General features: G+C 41.9%; 1 protein-coding gene across 3 annotated transcripts in view; it reads left to right on the top strand.

Moving 5' to 3' along the window:
* GNAL (G protein subunit alpha L) overlaps positions 1 to 23,292 on the top strand; it is a 202,704-nt gene that overhangs the window by 50,892 nt on the left and 128,520 nt on the right. Inside the window, exon 1 of one of the 3 annotated variants that reach the window (XM_075728272.1) lies at positions 22,885 to 23,023. The exons of 1 other annotated variant lie outside the window; for it this stretch is intronic. In XM_075728272.1, coding sequence (XP_075584387.1) covers positions 22,885 to 23,023 — 139 coding nt within the window. Of the gene's footprint in view, positions 1 to 22,884; positions 23,114 to 23,292 lie in introns of those variants that run through there. One more of the 3 variants, XM_075728271.1, reaches the window with a different exon arrangement.

Raw genomic sequence — 23,292 nt, 5'->3', positions numbered from 1 at the left:
TATAACTTATTCCATATGCTTTTCTAAGAGAAGTTCTGATTGTATCGTAAATATTAAAATACTGTTTCAAGGCAAAATTAATGAGTATAATATGGGAACACAAAAAGAAAGAGTCACGAGAAGATTTTTGGAGGGAAATATATTGATATTGCTCGCTACTGAAATGTGGTGGGGTTAGTTTGGCTTATTTTTGATAGGAGAAATAGAAAAATAAGTGCTGACTCAGAGAGATTAAAACTAAGGAGCACATAATTGCTAGATGAAGATTTTTGTCTGGGTTGAACACCCTCTCCCTCCCAAAATCTGCATGGAATTTTCTATAGGCAGGGTCTTTGTGTAATTTACTACATTTCTTTTCACTCTTCAGCTTAACCTGCTTCTCCTTCCCTCATTCTTATTTCTCTTCTCCTCCCCACCCGCACTCCAAAATGCCAAGGTTTTGAACAGGGCAGTTCTCACAGCAGTCTGCTGAAGCATTGAATCACTAGTGACTTAAAGCATCATCTTTGTTGATTTACTAATGCTCCTTGCTGGATAGTTCAGTGATTTATATAATGCATTGTATTTATATATGTGCAATTTATATAATTTGTGCAATACATTGTATTTATGTAATTCATGCAAATAGTGGGGACAGGAATTCTATTCAAATTACTGCATTAGAAATTCAGAGGCTGCTGATGTGGAAGAAAATAACCACATCCTTTTCTCAAATAGCAAAATTCTAAAGCTGCGACAAACAAATTTGGCAGAAAGAATACATGCATATGCAGTTGGAATTGATACGGTCCTTAATTTAGTTCATACCAAGTTGTCATTCATACATTTACTATGTGCAATGCTCGCGTCCCGAACCGTGGGACCTTACTAAGATCTAAAATCAGATCTTAGATCTTTGAGGTCAGTTTGCAAATTACTGGTTAGAATGTTTCAGATACCTTGGAAATAATTGTAGACAAATCTCAAGACTCAGCACCTCTTTCAAATCTGGCAGCTGTAACGAGATGTGCTATGTGTTAGGAGGCTGTGGGGCATAGCCCAGAATTTGCAGTCCAGATGTGGCACATTCAGAGGATTTGTAATGATAGTTCATGGTGTGCCAGAGTGGTGAGTTTTATAAAATTCAGTGACAAACGTGTGAGGCACATGCACATGCCATCTTTGCTCTGTCCCTAGTAAGTGCTAGCAGCAGCCTGGACATCTTTGTGGGAATACTGCAGCTGCCCTCCAGCTTCACTGAACAGTGCGGGGAACAACTGGAGTATACTGGCAGAGCTGGAATTGTAATGTGATGCAGAAGATCATGCCTGTGTTATAAAAAAGATGTGATTCCATAAATCTGTGTCAGCAGTGAAGGGGAGGTGATCGTGGTTTGTAGACTTAATGAGACGTTAGTGAAAAGTGTATTGTTAGTGGCATAAGTGAAGAAACTGAAATTTGGCGGGTATTTCATTCTACAGGGAAGAACACAGTACATATTTGACAGCGTTTAGTTTTGTAGTCCCTGAGTACCAGGAATCTAGGTTTTCCCTACATCATGATACTCATGTTGGTCAGGGAAGAGGTTAAAACTGCATAAAGGGTCAAGGCTTTTCTAAAGAACAGCCAAATCCCTTATCCTCCCTCTCCCCACCACAGCCACCAGCCTTGCTCCCTTTCCTGGTTTTACCAGTAATGAAGTGTGACACACATCTGGGGAGCAGGGAGATGGTCTTAAAGAAACCTAAAGGAAAGGGTTACTCTGATCCTGTATTCAAGGGAGGGGAATGTGGAGCTGACAAGCATTCCTCCCACTGATTTCCCACTTCTGTCAAATACCTGTATTATTTTCTTTGTCATCTGGATTCTCTGCATCTGGATCAGGATCTTCTTCGCTTTTCTCCTTTCTTCCCCGCAGCTGTGCTAAATTTTACTGCTGCTGAGCATTGCCCTTTTATTCCCATCATATTTCACTATAGCTTCAATCCTCTTTTCTTATTATCTCTTTTCTTCATTCTTTAATTTTCTCAGCCCTGCAAGCATGTGTTCATGTATGCAGTTTGTTTTCTTTTCAAAAGTAGTTTGATTCTTCAGAATTTTGTTATACTCGGCTAACGTTTCTTCAAAAGAAAAAGTCTACAAATGCCAATTGTAGCATTTTTCTTACTGTTTTTCAAATTTCTGCCAGTCATTTCATGCAAACTGATACTGATTGAGCACAGTTCAAAATCAGTGCTTACCCTGTCTTTTCCATCCATGCTGCTCAAGCAAAAACTGATAAGCTAGAAATTCATTTGTATATATAGTTTTGCAGATGCACTGTCTCGTGAGTATAAAGCTTGTGCCTGGGCTAACATTTGGACTCTAAATCTTGTTTTCTTTTAGATTTTTGACTGCACAGTGAGTGCCATACTCCAAATACAGGGGAAAGTGTTGAGACAGAGAACATTTTTGCAGTCTGAGCCATAGTTTGATCTGTCACCTTCATCCTGCAGGAAAGGAATAGCAACATTTAGAAGAGCTGAATTTGGGAGGGGAAAGAAAAGATTAGCTCTATCTCAGATTTTTATATATGCATTTAATTACAGATGCTCAAGTTAGGAACATTAATGCTGCCAGATTGCTCTCCCTCGCCCCGTGTCCCCCCCCCCAGTCAATGTGCCAAACTTTGGGGCAATCCAAAAAAGCCCATATATTTTGTTTTGTTTTCTGAATTATCGGAAAAGTACCCTTTTACATAGAAGGGAGTTACCTGCTTAGAATCACAGAATCATAGAATCATTTAGGTTGGAAAAGACCTTTAAGATCATCCAACCATTAGTCCAACCATTAACCTAACACTGTCAAGGCATTACAGTGCCTTCTTATGTATGACAGGAGAAATTTGACTTTGTGGAGATGCTGAGGAGGCGGGGGGTTGGCAGCTGTTAAGTGTGTAAAGACATTCTTAGTTCTAAGCTAGGACAATCTCCAAAGTTTCTCTTTGTGTAATGGAGTTAGTGATGATTTTGTTCTTTCTGGTCAAGCAGTCCACCTAAAAAACTTACAGTTCATTAAAAGCTGTCATAAACACAGGCAGACCCCAGAATGGCTTGCTTGGGTGAGCTAGTCTGCTCCTCTGGAAGAGGTAAGCACTCATCATTGCAGCATGGTTTCTGCAAAGGGAAATAGTGTCTCACTCATCTTCTAGAATTCTTTGAATGTGTTTGGAGGGTAGTGGAGCAAAGATAATCAGCAGGCAATTTCTTCTCATTTAGAAGGCCTTTTGCAAGTTTTATCGGGGAGGTGACAGCTAAGGAATTGAAACAGTTCGGGGAGAGTGGCAGAGTATTCTCATGATACTAATGTTTTGTCTGTTTCTCTGTTTTAACAATGGGTTTACAAGAAGGTTTTATGTCTTTATGTTTTAACAATGGGTTTACAAGAAGGTTTTATGTCTTTATATATCTTATATATCTGTCAGTAGGCAAAGGAGATATTTTGGCTACTCAAATCAAGAAAAGGCTGAGGAACTTGGAAAGGGACCAAGCTAGGGGAATGAGCTGGAAGATATCTGCATTTATGTCATCAGAGAGCCTATAATTTTGGCACAGTTACAGAAAACAGGGATTTCTTTTTTGCTTTTGAGAAATGTAGTGATATACTTGCCCTTTTTTTTTTTTTTTAAAGTACGAATTTTTTTTTTTTTTCATTTCCAAAAGGAGTTCAAATACCTGTAATTGCATTTTAAGCTCTCCTCACAAGAACTCTGTTTGTTTTTTACAGTTGTTCATGCATTTGCTCTGGGCAGATCTCAGACTTGTTTGTCTATGCTGATCTTCATTTGAACAATTTTAACTTTGATATGTGTGGCAAATGACATTTCAGCAACTCTCTCACATTAGTCTTCACACTCCTGCTTCTGGCTGTTCAGCATCTCACTTGTCTTCCTCAGGTCTGCATAAGCTTCCTCATATGCTGCCTTAAGTCAGCTCTGGCCCGTTGGTTCTTTCCCCTTCTGCAGTCTCATGGTTTTTAAAGCCCTGCTGTTTGGGAGAAAGTCACCTGGAGCAGTGGATCCCAGCCCGTTTTGTAGCTGAACATTGCTTGAGAAAATTACCATGTTTGTTCACTTGGAGCACTACTTTGCAGAATGAAAGAGGAGCTGACTAAATTCAAAACAAATAAATGAACCATATTTATCTTCTTGAAGTGAAGTCTCTACCTACCTCTCACCCCCCATTTGCCAAATCACGACATCATTGGAGACACAGGTGATAATGGAGATAAGGGATGAACCCTAAGATGTGCAGCGTGTTGGTAGGAACATTTTGGTGACAGATATACTGGGCAGGAAATGGATCTGTGAGAGATGGATAGGTTGATGCCGGGGTCAGAGGACTTCTGTGGAAAGCAGAAGAAACTGGAAATGGAGAAACAGCAGCAGGTGGATGGTGGGAAGTGCCATCCTGAGGATATATGTATGTATGTGGCTGCAGTGGTGACTCAGTAAGGGTAATGGGGACACTTACCAGTTGTGTTGTGCTATAATGAATGTAGTTAGGTAGTGAACTACTGTTTTCCACAAGTTCAAACATACTAAGATTTAGTCTGTATTCATAGAAGTCATTGTCTTAAGGTTAAGTACCTTGGCTTATTCACACCAGAACTTCAGCTGCCATCACTTTTTTACCTAGGTGACCATACTAAAGTAGTACTAACTAAATGTTCAGCATCAAATGCTGCAAAGTCCTGTAGTTTCTGAAGTAGGCTGCTGAGTTCTTCCTCACAGTGTGAACTCCTACCAGCACCATGAAAGCCTTCTTGGTTGAAAATAGTTTGAATGTGTAAATATAGCTCCAAGATGATCAGTTACAATCCTCACACTGTACTGTGTTGCATTCTTCAACTTTATAGCACGTTTGGCATCCACCGGCACTAAACCTGGTGGCTAAATTCCCCAAACTAATAGATTGTTTATTATTTTTGCCTTTCATTTGGGCAGAGAGCTTAGGGAGCAACTGTTGCGGAAACCAGTCTTTTTGCATTTGAGAACCCACAGTGGACAGTACTAATTGCTTATTGGTATCTTAGAGCAATGATTTGCTGCTCTCCAGTTCTTTGCATGGTATATAGCTTTACTGTTATAACTGAAGAAGTTGCTTTTAAACAGGGGAGAATTAAAGAGACAAAAACACTGCATGCAACTTGAGATCCCTGGGTTTTTTATCATGATCTACAGCTTGAAGCCCATTTCATGTGTTCTGCAGAACCCACACTGCTGTGAATGGTGATGCCCATCTTCCAGCTGGAGCAGGCCGCATGTCCTGAAGTGCCTGTGGAAGAGTCGTGTGCATTATAATCCCTTCCCATCAAACGACCAGGCATGTGTCTTCTGTGGTCAAAATGCGGACTCCTGCATCTCATGCTGGATATGCTTTTGGTCCTGCGAAGGAAACGTGTAACAGCTTGCTGTCCTGTAACCGAAGCATGCCAAACATATGGCAGGGGAACATCTGATTTTGGACCCCTAATGCATGTGGCATTGGAGGCACCATGGAGGAAGAAGGGAGAGGAGTGCACGGAGGGGGTGGCTGGAACAGGTCCTCCCCAGTCCACTCGTGCTCCTGCATAGGGGAACAGAGGGTAAAGGAGAGCGTCGAGGCTGATGCCTTCTGATGTCTTGAACCTGGCTTTTAGAGGAGACCCCCTTTTGCTCTGCTTTGCCTAGGAGTCAGCAGCCATGCACGTATGAATGAGTATGGCTTCACTGAAGCCTTTATTTTTAAGACAGCTTTAGAGGTGCCTGATGTTATCCTAGTATGAAGGCCCCTGTTAATTTTTATCGGGAGCGCTTTGAAAGATTGATTTATACATTCTGTTTTAAGGACCTGTAGCATAATTGTTGATGCCATTTTGTCAGCAGCTTACTGTGCACTTACTTGGGGGGTTTTGTCTTTTTCTTGCTGCTGTTCTGCAGCTTGAAACTGTAAAGAATGACACAGCTAGTGATCTGCAATAAAATTCAGGTCTTTCTTTCCTTCTTTAGAGAAATGAATTATAAATGTCCTTGTTGCCAAGCACTTGATAACTATATAAGTGGGAGAACCTCTCAGTGATATACCTTAATAGCAGAATTAATGATGTTTGAACTTAAGTGTGTTTATTGAGACTTCATTAGCTTTTCAGCTGAGAAAGCAAGCGGGGGAAAATGCACTCCTAACACATGAGTTGTGCACTGGGGCACACCAGGAGACAAGCAGCCAGCTAAGTTCCCTGTAGCACTTTTTTCTCACTATCGAACTGCTATTGTTTCTTTCATGAGTTAAATATATCCTGGGTTCCTTTTACCTTTTGTTTTATGTCTGGGCTGGATATTTTTGTTGATTTAAAGTCTACATGTGTGTGTTTATGTGCCCAAAAGGTGTTTATGAGTGTGCGTGTACACCATTTTTTTTTAGGTTTGTGTAATGTGTTGTCATGACTGAAGGTCAAACACATGAGCTCTTTTTACACAGCGATGAGTCCTTAGACAATCCTGTTTAGGGTTTGGTTTTGTTTTTATTTTGATTTCAAACTGTCTTCTTCCTAAACACTGGAATGTGACTGACTTGGAAGCGTGCTAACCATTTCACTCTGTTGATGAAGGGTAGTCCCTGTATTAAACTTACTAATCTCCTGCAACAAACTTTTTCAGTTTTTTAGGACAAGAGGATCTTATTGTAATCATAAGGGTGGAATACTGTGTATTACAGTACCGTATTCTATTTGCAGAAGAGCCCCCTTTTAATGAGAGTAAATTCCTAGTGCTAAGAGCCAAAAATCATGTTTTACTGTTTATTTTTTACTATTTGGCATGTCCTCAGACAGTTTGTTTGTTGTGCTGGATCATCACGGGGTCTGTTAGATCATCTAATTGAAAAAAAGGGAGTTTGTTGTCCTGGAATGTCTCCAGAAGTTGTTTGTTCCACAGCCAAGTCCCTCCTATGCTCTAACTCTGAGGTCATCTCCATAAGTCACGTTTATTATGTGTAATTTATTTCCCCATTACAGAGTTGGAATCTAAAAATTTTTAATTAAATATATGGCATAAAGTGTATTTTAAAAGTAACAATGTAAATATATCTCTAAGGTTAGTCACCTGGCCTTCAGCCTTAGGTTGAAGGTTACTCATTCCGTACTCTGACAGAAATGCACTGATTATTATTGCTTATGGTAATTACATCTACTTCTAAGATATAGATAAGGTACTGAACGATAGGGAAGGTTTTTTAAGCGGATATGTATTTCTGTTTGTGAAAAAAAAATCAGCATGCTTTGCTTTTCGTGTTTTCACATCTGAGTTTTCAGGAACAGTAGTTGTTGAGATATCTGACAACATGCTCTGTCTAATAACATCAGGCTTGCACAGTATACATTTGTTTCTGTTCAGAATGTCCCAAGTTCTTTCTACAGCAGCTTTAATCAAGTTTTTCTTGAAAAGCATATTTGGGGGTAGGGTGTATCTGTTTTTCTTTTATTCAAGATCACCTAATCTGCCTCTTCAAAGGTGCACTGAGAAATGGAGTTGCTCTTTAGGATTTTGTATACTGGTCTATGAACATAATTTTTCAGGAAACAGAAGGCCTGCTTACTGCCTCTTTTGACTGAGAGAGATTTTTATGACCTATAAATCAGGAGAGTTTCAAAGGGCTAGTTCCTATCTTTAGGTAATTACATATTCAGTGCAATCTTCTGAAACATGTATCATCTGTGTCAAAAAGGAAACCAGACTGCTGCTGACAGCTCTTATCTCATGAGCATAAAAATTGGGAGGGAGGAGGTTTTAAAGTTTATATGGTTCTTTTATGATGGTCATGAGTTCTCAGAGAACAGTGTGAAATCTTCTATATGATTTCCTGCAAAGCTGATGCTGCTGGCATTGATTGTCTCAGTGGATGGCAGGTATTGAAGAGTCCCCAAGTAAGAAAGTAGGAAGTGTGGAAGAAAAAGCAGAGATTTTTTTTTTTTTAAAAAAAAAAAAAAAAAAAAAAAGAAGTTTATCAAAGAAGTCATCTGTAAGAATTAGAGAATGTAACCTTTCATAAAATGATAGGTTAGTCTGGACAATTAGACTTGGAAAGCAAGTAAAGGAGATCAGGGTGCAGAAAGAAAAGGGAGGTGGTATTGCTTAATGCGCTTACTTCCTATTCTAAAGATAGCTATCTAGATAAAAATGTCAGTGGTATTACAGAGTAATTGTAGACCAGGATGTATTCAGTTTGCTCCAGCTGCTTGACCTTGTCTAGCTGTTGACTGAAATGAAACAAGCCACGTTGTGATCAGCACTTTCTCTGGGCTGCTGTGGAAAGTGATACAAACGCCCATCGGTGTCATCTATAGGTTTTGTGGGCTATTGTACTGAACCCTGTTGGCTGCAGGTTTTTCAAGCTCAGAGCAAAACTGTGCTGTGTGCCCAGCTCTGCTGTGCCTCTCAGAACATGTCAATACTCACACTGGAGTAATTCATATTTGGGCTGTCCGGCTGGTCAGGGACTAATGATCCAAACTGGAGTGCAGCCGCTGTTCCAGCAAGCAGCCCAGTGAGGGAACAGCTTCTCCATGCAGGTCATCTAACCACTAGGCTGTCGTTCTACAGCATAACCAGTCGCGCTAAACTGGCTGACTTTTGAGTAGCTTGAATCTAGGTTTTCTGGCATTTTTACGTAGAAAACACAGATCCTTCTCTTTGTGCCACCCTCTTTCCCCCAAACAGGGAATATCAAAGACTGAGGTCCATCTTGCACACTGAAACTGCATGACAAAACCTGCAGTAATTGCAGGTGGATTCCAATAACTCAAACATATTAACAGATTCTGTGAACTTAACATTGTAGTTTTGCGTTTGATAGCATTTCCTTGCATGTTATCATAGGTCTGAGTACTCTTTAAAGGTGTATCTGTCTCCTTGCTTGCAGGATTTTTGAGGATGTGTATGTCTGCTCTATAAGTGGGTCAGCATGCAGGCAACTTTTTTAATACATCAAGTTATGGAAGTTAGGATCAACAGTGAAGACGACCTCAAAAAGTAGCTGGGAAAATAGAAGTAACAAAAATGCAAAACAAAATGGGGGTAGAGCTGCGTAATGGTAGCTTGGCTCTTGGCATAAGAAAATGTATTTGGTCATGGAGAAAGCAAAATGCACATGCCCAAAAATTGAAAGTGGAAAGTATGCCATGCACAGTCAGTTAAGAAACCTGTGCTAGAAAAAAAAAAATCTTGTATTGAGGGAATTATTCAGAGAGAATTAAAATTTTGTTTCTGTCAAGACAAATGTGAATTTATTTGGAAGTTGTATAGGAGAGAAACACATAGGTCAAGTCTCTGGTGCGAGTTGGTGCCAAGCATCAGAAGAGACATTGTGGACTATGAATGAATTGACAAATATTGCCAGTGGAGCATCCAAAACAACTGTGGGGTTCCAAGGGATTCTCATACACATAACAAATTTGGCTTCCCTGGTACTGGATCACTGTGAAAACTGAAGGCCTTGTGGTGTTTGTCAATACATTTTGTTGATCAATTTCAGCATATGACTTCTGGATTTCAAACACAATACCACCTATAAGAAGTTGCTCAAAAGTGACTTGAATTTAGGTTTTGGTTCTTACAAAGTTCTGTGAAACTCTTGAATGCATTTTTAGAAAGAATATTGCAAAAAGCTTTATCTGAAAATGCCCTGCTGTAGATATGAATTACCCCCAGGCATATGAATGTCCCATCAATTGACTGCTGTTTCCTGATTTGTTCTAAGCAACTAATTACCATATTTTTAATGGCCCCATCCTTATTTGAAAGTGAAACCTGACTGAAAACACTCAGTAGTTACTGAGCAAATACAATGATCATCTAAAAATATTTTAATTTTTTATTTTCCAGCATTTCAGATACTCAGGTGAGTGCCTTTCTCACCTTGATAATGCCCATTGTAACAATTCCAGCACTCTACCATGATCTTTTTGAAGTTTCAAGCTGATGTTTATCTAAAATTGTTTAGCTTGGGCATATGCGTTACCTTGTTCACTTTATACAAATATGTACAGATTTTTAATATCTTCTGTCTTGCATTTTGATGAAAGATTCAATCATTTAGAGAAAAAATGTCTTAACTATGAACAAGCAAACTTTATAGGCCTTGGATCCTTAGGTGGTTTCTGGTACATTCATCAGACTTCACAAAAACTCAACCAGTGACGGTAGATACTCTGTCAGCATTAGAGTGGTGGTGAGTCCATGATAAAGTCGATGGATCAGTTATCACTCTTACTTTAAATGAAGTCTCCTGAACATAGCTAGTCTCCTAGAAGAGATGGTAACCAGTAGCAGGCTGCTGCCATCATCAAAACACTTTTCTGACCTACAGCGCATCCCTGAGTTGCCCTCCTAAAAAGCAGTGCTGTCACTTTGGGCGGGATGAAGCGTCCTGCTGCACCACCAGCGCCCAGGGCAGTAACAACAGGGTTAATCTCCAAGTTTTCCTTCCAGGCCAGTCCGGAAGAACTGTTTTCAGCTTAGCTTTCTGGTGAAGTAACTTTTAAAGGCTCAGTTTTCATCTGATCTTTTAATTCCTTAACTGAAGACTCACAAGGTAATTATTTCTGAACTCGCGTACAATATATGCCACCAGTGCAGTGGAGAAATATTCACTCACACTTGGGACAGGCGCCCAGACAGAGGAAAGGTTTATTATTGGTGGGGTTTTCCTTTGGGAGGGAGAGGAGGTGAAGAGGTTAGCGGAAAGAAAGAATAATCCTAAAAGTACAGGAAACAGAGCCATAAGAGGTAAATTCACACCAAAAGAGAGAAAATTCTTGTGTGTATGCGTGTTGTCAGTAACGAACCAACAACATACCTGTTACCTTAGATTTTTACTTATGTAATTCTACATGAAGAAGGGGGAAGTTGTTATCTGCTCCTTGCTTTTCATTTTTATTTTAAAGGGAAATTCAGCCTTACCTGAGTGTGTTGATAGGTAAATGCTAATTTTCATATGTATTAGCATCAGTGCACATAAGGCATTTTATTCAAATCGTACTAACTTGTCGTTGTGATAGAATCTGGGATGGAGGAATTATGCCAGACTCTAAAAGGTCAAGATGCCAGCTTTTGAAAAACATAATGTGTTGTCATGATCCCTGTAGTGAAGAGATACAGGGTACTTTGCAGTTTAAGCATTTGTCTTCCAGTGGCTCTCTACACCTTTGTGAAGTATCACTGAAGCTGGGGTTGTTTCATGAGATTTGGGGGTGTGAGTTGCTTGCCCATGTGGAATTTGTCATTGCCTGAGGTCATTGGATGGCTTATTGACCAAGTTGAACAGCGCCATATTGAAAGAACTGTTCCTTCTTACGTGAAGAAAAGCATTAAAATGGATTAACATTAACTTTTTTTCTTATGAAAAAAGTGGATTCATTAATGCCACTAAAAATGATTGATCATGAGCAGAGGTGCTAAACTGCGTGCGAAAGCTCTTCTCATAGTGAAACTTGCTGGTCACCAGCTCTGCGCCTTTGCTTTACAGGTTATTAACACATCACTGAGAACACACTAATTTTGGCTTGCTGCCATGCAATGCAGTTGCTCAGCTGTATTTCCTGCTGGTAACCTTTATTTCCATTTCACAGCGATTCCTGGTCACTGATTATTAGATCTCTAGATGAACTCACCTTGAATCCATTTAATAGTCTGTGAAGAGAAATAGGCATTCAAGGGAGGAATTTATTAGATAATAATATAATAATTTTTATAATTCTTAGATTTTAAACATCTGCGTTAGAATGCACATTGCACCCTACATTTGATTTATTGTATTAGGTTGACATCTGGTCAGAGGCTCGACTGTAGAAATCAGCATTTAGCCAGATGAATTGCATTATAAGATCCCGTCCTTTTCACTGCAGTTGGTTAAAATTGATATTGGCGATAGAGTTTTGCATAATGCGTATGGTTTTAACACTTAGCAGACATAACATCGTGTCTGTACTATGCACGATTATAGCAGATTTTCTGTATGGCCCATATCAGAGGTTTCTCTTCTTATCGTTTATATTAACCCCCAAAATGTTCAAGTGAGCAGATTCCAAGCATAAGCATAATATTAAATCTGGTGTCAGGGTTTTTGTGTGCCAAATGAAAACTAAAATTAAATAAAAAAACCCACTGTAGTACACATTCGGAATAGAGCAAGCTGGAAAAAAAATTTACATTATTTTGCTATTATATATAGATAATATAGCATGGATTCACTTAGCTTGTAAATAATCCAAATACTTTCAGAGTATTGGTCAGTGTAAAGAATGACTTTTTAAGTTGTCATCATGATTTTAATAACAAACAATTAGAACAGACATCTAAGATTGTTCTAAATCTTACAACAATTCTAAGATTTAGTTCTTAAAATCTGATAGTATAAATCAAAACCCAAAAAATAAAGTCCTTTACTTAATAGATATGTATTTGTATTTTTATGTCTGACAATATTTTGAATTTTTGAAGTGCAACCTATCCAAAAAAGGCACAGAAAAGGATTACTATGCATTCAAGAAATTCCAACATTATGTAATGTAAGTTGTATACTAACACTAATTCAGATTTCCATGGGCAATTGAAATTAATAACAGTCCATAGGAAGGGAAACACAGAATTTGGCACTACTGGAAGTATTTTGCCACGGCATCAGGTTTTTGTGTTAATCTTTGGCTGTGTGCTCTGTACGGTTTACAGAAGACAGGCATCAGCTCATGCTATAAATCACATAAAATTGTAGAGACAAAATATGGAAAGTAACCAAGCTAAACTTGAAAATTTAGGCGCTTGACTGAGTGACATCTTTTTCTCCTTTCTACTTACCTTCTTGCAGGGTGTACAGAGCAATAATCTGGCCGTCCAGAGAGCTGTAAATAACAGAGAAGGTAACTTGGGCTGGGGAAGCGGTATGGTAAAGGCATGAAGGGAGCCTGAGGAGATTCACAGATTAGCGGAGAGGCTATTGTTTGCTGACACAATAGAAGGAACAGGGTCCAAAAGGTGCGTGGACGCCTGCCATCTTCTGCCTCCTTTCCCTCCACCGGACGGGACTTCCACAAGAGAAACAGCAGCTCACCACGATGAGGTGGGAGCGCAAGGAAAGGGACCTCTCCATCCCCGGGTCCCCTCTCTCCCCTCGGGCGGTTTTGTTGCTCTCTCAGCTGGACTGGTCCTGGGTGTTGCTGTTGTTTTCTGCTGTCATGCTCTTACAGGGAGGGGCTCTTCTGGCGGCTCAAAACTCTGATTTTTTCCTGTCTCATTTACACGTGGCTCATTGCATCTCAAGACAGAATTAGTAAATTAGGTGAAACAGTTGGGATTGTATTATATTAAATTCTTTTCTCTAGTCAAGGGAACGCTCTCTTGTACTTCTGGAAAGCAACGGTACGCCTTTGATTTCTGTCAGGCAAAAGCAGTGGCCCTGACCCGTGGGTCTGGATGAAACATTGCCCCCAACGGCCCTTGCAGCGTGCTTGCTGTGGTGGAAAGCTGCCGCCCTCGTGGCCCAGGATGACAAGGCAAGCCACGGCACGCCACGGCACGCTACGCGCTTCGCCTGGTCGTTACCGGCAACCACGGGGATCCCTGCTCTGATCAGTCCCGCTCCTCCTCGTCTCCTTCTCTGTCCAGCTGTCCTTTCTTACCATCTTCAGCACTCTTCCCTGTCCCTCTGCCAGCTTGTGATCATTGCTCTTGAATGGAGGTGACCAATGTTGATCATGTTTTCCATGAATTCCTGTAAGTACAATGTCAGTACCTTTCTCTCTATGAGGAATACCTTATTTGATATGCATCGGGCCTGCATCAGGAATGGGCTGGGTGTTGTCCTTTTGTTTTGCTTTGTTTTGTTTTCATGGTGTGTCACTCTGACAGCTCATGGTCATTCTGAGGTGAAATAAATCCAGAAATTAAGCTTTCAAAGGAGGACTCTATGATGACATACACATGCAGAGGAACTGCATTTGAGATGCACAAGCAACTCAAATTTGGGCATTTGCTATCTTTTTCATCATTTGCTTTTACAGCCTCAAGAAAATTATTTTTAAATTAATGACATAGAATAAACTTCTGTCATGTATTATGTGCCTTTTACGGATGTAATTCTTGAATCTTTCTGAATGTACAGCTGTCCATTCCCAAACACATTATAAATTGTTCTATGGACCACAAGCATTTGAATGGTACAGAGAAGTTTTAACCTAGCTTAATGTAAGTCATTTACATGTTCAGACAGAGCACCCTTGTGTGTATTCTTCCAAGCTCTCTTCTTTGTATACAGGGTGTTGTGCTGGTTTGTATTTCTGGTAAAAGTTTTGCAGGGCTAACCTATTAATAGCCGGTTTTCTCTACGTAAGCAGGCAGCATCCTAAGCTGTCTAAAGGTTAAGAACAGATTTGTCAACAAAAATTTATAGTGGTTATTTTTATTTAAATCAAGTGTTCTCAATTAGTGTCCGTGTAACAGAACTATGTAAAAGAACACAACAGTCATAATGTATCTAACGATCCTTTAGTGGCAGATTATGATCATATCTGTATTACTGGTGGTAATTGTGGTGACAGTATTGCTGACAGGTTAAGCCATTTCTTACGACAATAGCTTTTGTGCTGTTGCATCAGGATCAGAAATGCAGTTCCTGAAGATTTGCATATTATGAAGAATAGGCTGCAAAGACATGGAAGCACAATCTTGTCATTGTGTTTAGTGATGTGGGTGGCAGATTGCTATAGCTGATTCTGAGCAGGAAGAGCTTGCATATGAGTAGGATTAAAGGCCTTTAAATGTTTCAGGGTTGGTAGGCAAATTGATTGGCTAGGTGAGTGGTGGTGTAAGTTGTTAAATACTCCAAGCAGCTATAGCCTTTTTAAAACCCTTCCAGTGTTTTAAAATGTATAGTGCAGTGTCTGAACAGCTGCATTAACTGGGATTGCTGGACTAGACTACTTTTGCAATCATACTATTGCTAACCTCAGACACTGCTGTGATAGTTCTGCAGAGTGTTGCGCTACATCATTTGGACATTAGCTAAGATTTAAACTTTCAAGGAGGTTGCAAGGTACTAAGCTAGAATGAGTGTCTAAAAAAAAAAAGAACAAAACCCCCGAAAAACCCACCCCATAGGTCCCCATAATTATGCAGATTGTATGGAAACATGACACCATTGTTGATCTAGGTGAAACTTTATAACCAGAGAAAATGTTGCCATATTTTAGGAAGTTTTCTCACATTATGCATTTTTATTTTAAAAATAAACTTTTTCTTTCCAAAGTATGTGAGAAAATACAGATTCCTCAGTAACTTATTTATTATTTTTAAGTGACTTGTTCCAAAATGTCTGCAAGTTCTCTGGACTTTTCAAACTTTCCCCCTTCTCCTTCATGCACACAGCAATGTTTTTATCACCTTTCCCAGGTTAAATGATCCTGTGCAGTTTCATCCATACTTTGATCCTTAGGATAAATTAAACAAATAACTTGCTTCAAAGAATCTAACCCATGTTACACAAACAGCCCAGTGCGTGCTGGAAAAAACTTTTGCTTTCTAGTAAAAGTAGGATCAGTAAAATCATATGGGTTTGAATTTCATTAACTTATTCTGTAAAGGTTCCATCAGAATACTTCTGTAATTTTGAGACTAGCTGGGAATAGAACGAATTAATAAGAGACTAGGAGAAAAGGGAATAGAGTATGTAGAGTTATTTCCCAGGAAATGGTCACACTACGTTTACAATTGTTTTTCCCTTCTCCCACATAGGTATGCAGACGGAATAGACATCTACATAAGTAATCTACCTGCTTAGTCTTCATATCTATTATTTTATCTGTCCAGAGAAATAAGTAAATTCACATCGTGAAAGCATAGAAGTTTAATTGCAACATAAACCTGGTTTTGGAAAGGACCACTTGGGTCAACAAGTCATGTCTCTTCAATTATGAGCAAACTATTTAATAGGTATTTAATCCAAAAGATGATCTGCACAAAAGTACTTAAAGGAAACTTACGATCTATAGCACAAAAGGCCAAGCTGAATGTGATTCAACAAGTATTTGTTACAGGCAGATGTATAGATTAAGAAAAGGTAGATGGATGAGGAGAAAACACTGGGTGGTTGGTTATTCAGTAAGTTTTGGTGTTTTATCTGGATTTGCTAGTCCAGACTCATGCAGTCAAGCAAAAGCTGTATTTCTACAATAAATATTATTGATGTAAATCAGGGTGTGAGAGTGTGTAAGGTTACACACATCTTGGAAACATTACTTCCTGAAGCCAATTTTTACTGATTACTCTTGTGTGTAGTAACATCTTGGGATCCTTAAACAGGGTTAGGAAATGGACTTACTTGCTATGAACTTACCAGTGTTTCTGGGAATTGGAATTGCATTAATATGCACTCAGTAACTGCAGTTACAGAATTCCTTGATTCACGTTGATAGCTGTATGCAAGGATCTTGTCTACTTGCAAAAATTTTCTGTTGAAGGACACCATTGACCATTACTACACGCACTCAGAAGAATCAGAGCGTAATTTTGAGTTTGTATGCCAGTAACTTAACTTTGTAGAGACTTCTTGTTTTTTGAAAATCAGCCATTTGCTGGGATAGCTAAAACTTAATTTCTCAAGTAGAGGAGTTAAAAAACAGTGAAAAAAACCTAAAGATAACTCGTATCTCTACCTTTATATCAAGACAGAAGGGTGATACAAGCGTAAGTAAATCACAGATCAGATGTGTTTGTGGTGAACGTAGATACAATCTAGTTCAGCAGAATGTTGTCTAATGAGTAGGGGTGGAGGCAGGCATGCTGTGACTGCAAGTGTTTTGCTGAGGCATGTGCCTTGGAGTTAAAGGTGAGGTTAAGGCACATCTCACATATGTTTGGCGTCTCACAAGATTTTTTACTCAGTTTTTCATTCCTGTCCAAATAGGGAGATCGTGATAGTCGACCTGAGCATATACTATTAAATGCAAAATTCTGTATGACATACCAAATTCTTTATAAACTGAAGATAAATGATTTGGCTTCGCTGTTAGAGCTGTGCAAGATGTTGGTCAGCACGCTGCAGAGAATCCAGGACATCTCCTGTATAGATTTTTTCCCCTATTTTTTAAAGTAACAACTCCAGCTATAATTCTAGCTGACATTTATTGATGAATTCACTTCTAAATTAGGCTGATATTAGCATGTTTTGCCTGGCTTTATTTAAATCTATTTAATCTCGAGGGCCCTCCTTGAACAACTGATTAGAACTAATCTTCCATTGCCTTAAAATATGAATGTATTACTTTGTTTATTCAATTTTGGGAGGAGGTGTGTCCTTGGAGTGCCCACTCAAGTGAATCTCCTCATGTATGGTGGGATACTGTGATAAAACTGTCTCCTGTTTTGCTAACACTGTAACATAGTCTGTAACAGAGGCTCGCAAATTCATCAAATGAGAGGTTGTCCTTTTGCTCATGGCAAAAGTGTCCGTGTCACTTAGTTTAATAGTGTTATTTGATTGTAATATGTAAGAATATTTAAACCACAGGAGGTTACTTGGTCTTTTAAACATTATTAGGCCCTCGCTGGATTTATGTTAGTTTCAATCAGTGACTTCTGCCTCTGGTACCAACAGATGGACGTGTGTGCAGTGCTGGCATGCAAGTCTCTCTTCACAGAAAGGGATTTCTAGTCTGAAAAGAGAAGTAACAAACACGTGAATTATCTTACCAGTAAGGATCTAAATGGAAACCCTGAGCTGATGGGGATGGCCAGCGGAGGAATTCCCCTTTCCCTCTGCTTCCTTGCAGGACACACATGAGGAATAACTAGCTTGGGTGAGAAATAACTAGCTTGAATGAAAGAGGATTGTCCTCTTTCTTTAACACGATCATACTGCAAATCTCCTTTTCACCTGATGCTTTTCCGTGTAGGCTTCCCAGAAACATCTGGCTCCTACTTGAAGGTAATCCTCCCCTCCGCAAATGCTTTCTCAGGGCAAAAGGCTATCGTCTGCATTTCTGTGGGCTGCTGCCTGCAGTTTTTCTCTGGAAAACCTTTCTTTTCAGACCCTATTACCTTTATTCCATAGTCCTCTACCACATCACTTCACCTGCTTTCTCCCTTTTGCTGCTTGCCTGTGCCTCGCAGAGTTGTGGGGTTGTGGTTTGTGGGACGGGATCGGGTGAGGGGTAGGTTGCTGTCAGGTGAGTTACGTGGTGACAGCTGCCAAGTAAAGGAGTATGGCATGGGAATGGGGACAGCAAACTGGGTCAGGGAGCCGGGGAACCACTCAGAGCATTGCCATGCCCCTCAGCATTGCCTGACCCTCTCCTGCATCAGTGAGTTTGTCCTTAATCCACAGATGTGAAGTCGATTCAAGCTCAGGTCCGCCGTCACTGTGGAAATGCATACCTCACCTTCTCTGGCATCTCTCCCATACCGCTTCTTAAAACCGAAGAGCTCCTCTTGAAATTCTTTCAATGACTTTTTTGAGTTCACGGGTTTAAACACAAAGGTTAGATTTTTTAGCGTGACATTCACTTCTCTGCAAAGCATGTGCTGTGTATTTTCTAGACCCTTAGTCAGTATTTTTAATACCGTGAGAGTTGTCATTTTTTTGGTTCCTGGTTCATGTATCTTATAAAAATCCAAATGTAGCATTCCAGGAAGTGTGTACTTTTTTGTTAATATTTGACATCTGCAGGGAGACAAACTTACCAAGAATTTATTACCAGAGAGAAAGAATTATTTTTCTTGAATACCTGTGCAAATACCGATTTAGTTTTCTCTTTTCAGACCGTGGTTTGACGATGAGGTGGAGTAAAAAACGCAGGTACTACTGAGTTGCATATCCTGATATGCAGCGATGGGCTACATGAGAAGCATGCAGTGAGGAGAAGCAGCTCAGGTCACCACAGTGTTACCCACCTAGTGACACCCATACTTGAGGACAGTGACAGCAGAGAGTTCAGACACCCCTGTGGAAGCTGGACCAGGAAGAGTGGCAGGCAGGAAGAATCTCTTTTCCAGTTGCTTAGCTCCCCCCTAAGCTTTTGTTTACATCTGTCTTTCCATTTGCTCTTTTTTTGAGAAACAGAACCAGAGCCACAGTAGAGACTGTGTAAAGGGAAGATGGTTTGCAAAGGGTCTGCAGGGTTTCTGTAGAGAAACTTTCTCCACCTCTACCTAACATTTGCAAGAAAAAGCTCTGCACCAATCCTGCTCTGGGTTAGAGGGGCAAGAAGCAACCGGGTCTCTTGAGCTCATCTGTGGGAGCTTGCCATTAATTCTCACTGTGTTTTTGTCCTTCTTTAGCCCAAACAGAATGGGCAGGAGACACAAGACTGTGATTTTGTGGCAGGGGTGGCCACCCATTGGGGCTGTTTCCCTGAATGTAACTTCAGCTGGGTTGTCAATTCTCTTCTGTTCAAGAATGCAAACATGGCCTCACGCAAGCAACTTGGGCTCTCCAAGTTGCTCACAAACAATGCAACCCGAGGTGTGAACTTGCAAAGGGAAGCAGGAAATAAAGGTGTCTCCAGTTTCCCTCCAGCAGGGCTTATGCTGTGTCGCCTGGTTTCACAGTGGGCCAACACCAAATTTGAGCATGAAGCAGAAGATGAATCTTATTTTTGCACATACATACCCACTCAGTGTGTATTTATATTTTTATATATGTACATATATAAATGTATGTATACATATGTTGCCTGATCTGGTGGGGCAGAAGCAATGTGAAATACCTCATTTTCAGGAGGACCAGGAAACTTGAGGAGGATGCCATGCTGGTTGCCTGGGAAGAGCAGGAAGAATCTCCTTTCCGTTGCCCAGATTTTGTTTTTATGGATATGTATGATTTCTACTAGAAGCTGGTTTGGTAAAGCAGCATTGCTGAAACCTTTTATAGAGGCAGGTATTTGGATTATGCTCACAGTTTGGAGCATAATCCCCACAGTATCCATGTGCAAAGGAGACATATCTTCATGTGGTAGCTGTGATTTCTCTCTGGAAAAAAAAAAAAAAAAAAAAAGAATTGCTGTGTCCAAAGGAGGTGAAAGCTTCTCTTGTGTTTATTATTGCTCCTAGGATTTTGTAGTTTCGAATGTGTCAGGATAAGCGCTGTATTTGGGAAAAGCGAAGGGACGATTGGGAATATAATTACAGCCAAAAGTTCTTTCTGGGCGCAGGTTGGTTGCGCGTGTCATTCTTGAACTGTGTGATCTTTTCTCAGGAGGAAGAGACCCAAAAGGGTCATGGGGTTTTTCAGGGGGAAGAGAGGAAATGAGAAACACTTTCCCTCTTTTGGAGAAAGGTAAAAGCAGGATATACCAGGATCCTGTCAAATCCTATTTATTGGCACTGAGCCTTTTCAAAGCTGGGAACAAATCTGCACCAAAAATCCCAATGTTAGTACAGGCAGGAAGAAAACTGCTGAGGAGAGGAGGGGAAGAATCAAGGCAGATTTAGCTCCTAGGACCGACTGACACTAGCCAGATTTGGGACCTAGGTCCCAAACGGAGGTATTTACATAGGAAATAAATATGGCTACACACATCTTGCGCATCATAAATTACAGCTTTTGACAGTGAAGAACTATGAAAATCCAGACCCAGTTAGTGATTTCTCACCAAGCCTGTTCAGTTTGGAGCCTTCATAGGGCTGCAGCAGAGAGCAAATGTGACTGCTCTCCATGAAAGCCATTCATCATGTATCCCGTGCCTGACAGCCTCCAAAACCAGCAGTCACCCTGAATTGTGCTTCCAAACCTACCTGTATCTGAGGTCATTTTTGCTCCTCCAGACAGGAAAATGTCAATAGGAAAAAAGCAGTCTGTCCTAAAAAATGCAGTTCAGTAATGCTTAAAAATGCCTATTTTGGCCTGGCAGATCCTGTCAATTTTTACCTGTAGTGTGTCTGCCTTCCCCCGCCCCCCAGGTAAGGAGAAAGATGAAACATCTTCCAGAGTCTAGATCAAGCAGTACCATACAAACACGTATCTGGCACTTGAAGTCGGTAGCATCTCCACATACCAAACCACAGGTGGAACAGTACCTGTTTCTCTTCTGCATCCTGCCCTTTTCATCTTCCTGTGGTGTGCGCTCAAAGTAGACAGTACCAGTTCCTCAATCCAGCACTTCCCACCTGAGTGACAGAGCAATTGAAAAAAACTAAGTCCTTCTGTTTGTAAAATCTAGTTTCTTTTTGCCACATGCATCTCAAGACTTTTTAGATAAAAATGGTATTTTGTTTGATTGAAGTTGATGGCAATCTCTCTTTGAGTTTAGTCAGGACCAGGATTTTACATAGCTATCAAAATACTAATTTTTCACTAATCCGTCTTTGAAAGTCTGGGGGAATAATAATATTTGGAGATAACGGCTGAAAATACTTTGGGACTTGAGAGGCGTCGTGTCCATCCTTCTTTTAGTGCTCTTGTGCCTCAGTGAATCGGGGATCAGGTTTGAGTAGCGCAGGTGGTTTCGGCACAGTGGAAGTTTAGGAAGAGCCAGACGTGCTGTACGCCACTTTGCAAGGCAAGAGATTTGAAGCACGAAGGAGCACCTGTAATGTTGTCTTAGCTTGACGTTTCGTTTCAGGACCTAAAATGGAGGTGAATGAAGGAATAAACGGTTTGTCGTCGAGATTGGTGGCGGTAGTGGTATTAGCGTGCGTGTTGTCGTGTTTGGATTAAACATTATCGTGAGCGACTCGGGACAGCTTCGTTTTCTCGTTCCGCTGGTACGGTTTGGAATATTCAACGGGAAAAACGGCCCGTGCGCTGCTGCGACAACTTGCGGAAAGGGACGCTTTGTTTATTAGTAAGTCAGCGCATGGCGTTTGCGCGTATGTGTGCATTTTGTCTAGGCGGACGGACGGACGGACGGATGCCCGTCGCCCGGGTGGCCCGGGCACGCTCCGGGCTCGTCTCCCCGAGGTCAGCCAGGATGGCGGCCATCACCTGTGGCAGCCTGGGATCGCAGCCCCAGGAGTGCCAAACCTTGCTCTGCTGGCAGCCGGGCTCTTCCAGCACCGCCGAGGACTGCGGGGAGAGATCGGGGAAAGCCCTCCCCGGTCCCAGGGGGCCGCGTCCCGCCGCCGCCGTTCCCCACGCCGCAAGGCCGCAGGCGGAGGGGGCCCGGGGCGGCGGGGCCGGGGCGGCCGGGCCCCGAGGCCGCGGGTCCCGCCGAGGCGATGCCAGATCCAGGTTTTCGCGGCAGCAGCGCTGCCGGGGCGGCGGGGCCGGGGCCGCCGTGCGCTGGGGCGCGGTGCGGGGCGGCGGGGGCGGCCGGGGGGCGGCGGGAGGCGCGGAGCCGCCCGGCCGCGGCCCCGCAGGATCCAGGTAGATCGGTCCGGCTTTTACCTTTCTCCTTCGGCTTCCCTGCGCGTAGGGGCTGGTAGCTGGGCTGTTTCCTGGTCTGGCAGAAAGAGGCAGTGCTGAGTTAGGGAGACAAAAATAGCCCTTTACAGGGAAATATAGGGATTGTGTGCGCGGTGGGGAGGGCGAGAGGAGAGCGGCACCCGGCTGGTTTCCAGGAGGAGCCCTTTTCTCCCTCTCGTTGCATGTTAGGCATTTTTGCAGAGATCTCTGCCCCCCACCCCCTCCCTGCCGGGGCACGGTTGCCGCTGCCGCCCGCTCTCCGCATCTCTCCTGGGGAGCGAAGCAGCCAGCTCCGTTTCCATCCGAAAGCGGCTAGAGACCATTTTATGTGAGCAAGCCGGGGAGGAAGAAGAGAAGAGAAACCGTCGCAGGGACACGCGGATATAAAGACTTGTCTTCTGCCTTTCCCCCCCTCCCCCGCCCCCCCCCCCACCCCCTTCCCCTTGTAAATACTAAATCTGCAAAGGCAAGGATTTGACACCCATCCTAAGCAGCGGCTATGGGGTGTTTGGGCAACAGCAAAACGGAGGATCAGCGTATCGATGAGAAAGCGCAGCGAGAAGCCAACAAAAAAATAGAGAAGCAGTTGCAGAAAGAGAGGCTGGCGTATAAAGCGACACACCGCTTGCTCCTGCTGGGTAAGGAGGCCGGGGACAGAGGTTGGGGACGGGGAGAGGAGGGCGAGGAGGGGGCGCCTGCCCCAGCCCGCCTGGGCGCAGCGCAGAGGGGCGACGGTGTGTGGAAAAAAGGTATGGAAAAAAAAAAAAAAGGTATGGAAAATGCAGGCTGTGGTGGTGAGCAGTACGCGAGAGGTCCGCGGATTGAGCTCGGCGCCTGAGCCACATGGATGCATACATACAGAAACGCTGCCGGAGGTGGGAGATGCTGTCGCGTCCAAAAAACCCAA

This window comes from Pelecanus crispus, chromosome 2 (genome assembly GCF_030463565.1).
Source record: "Pelecanus crispus isolate bPelCri1 chromosome 2, bPelCri1.pri, whole genome shotgun sequence".
Classification (NCBI taxonomy): Eukaryota; Metazoa; Chordata; class Aves; order Pelecaniformes; family Pelecanidae; genus Pelecanus; species Pelecanus crispus.
Note: the sequence above shows the minus strand (reverse complement) of the source record. Positions and strands in the feature narration are given on the sequence as shown.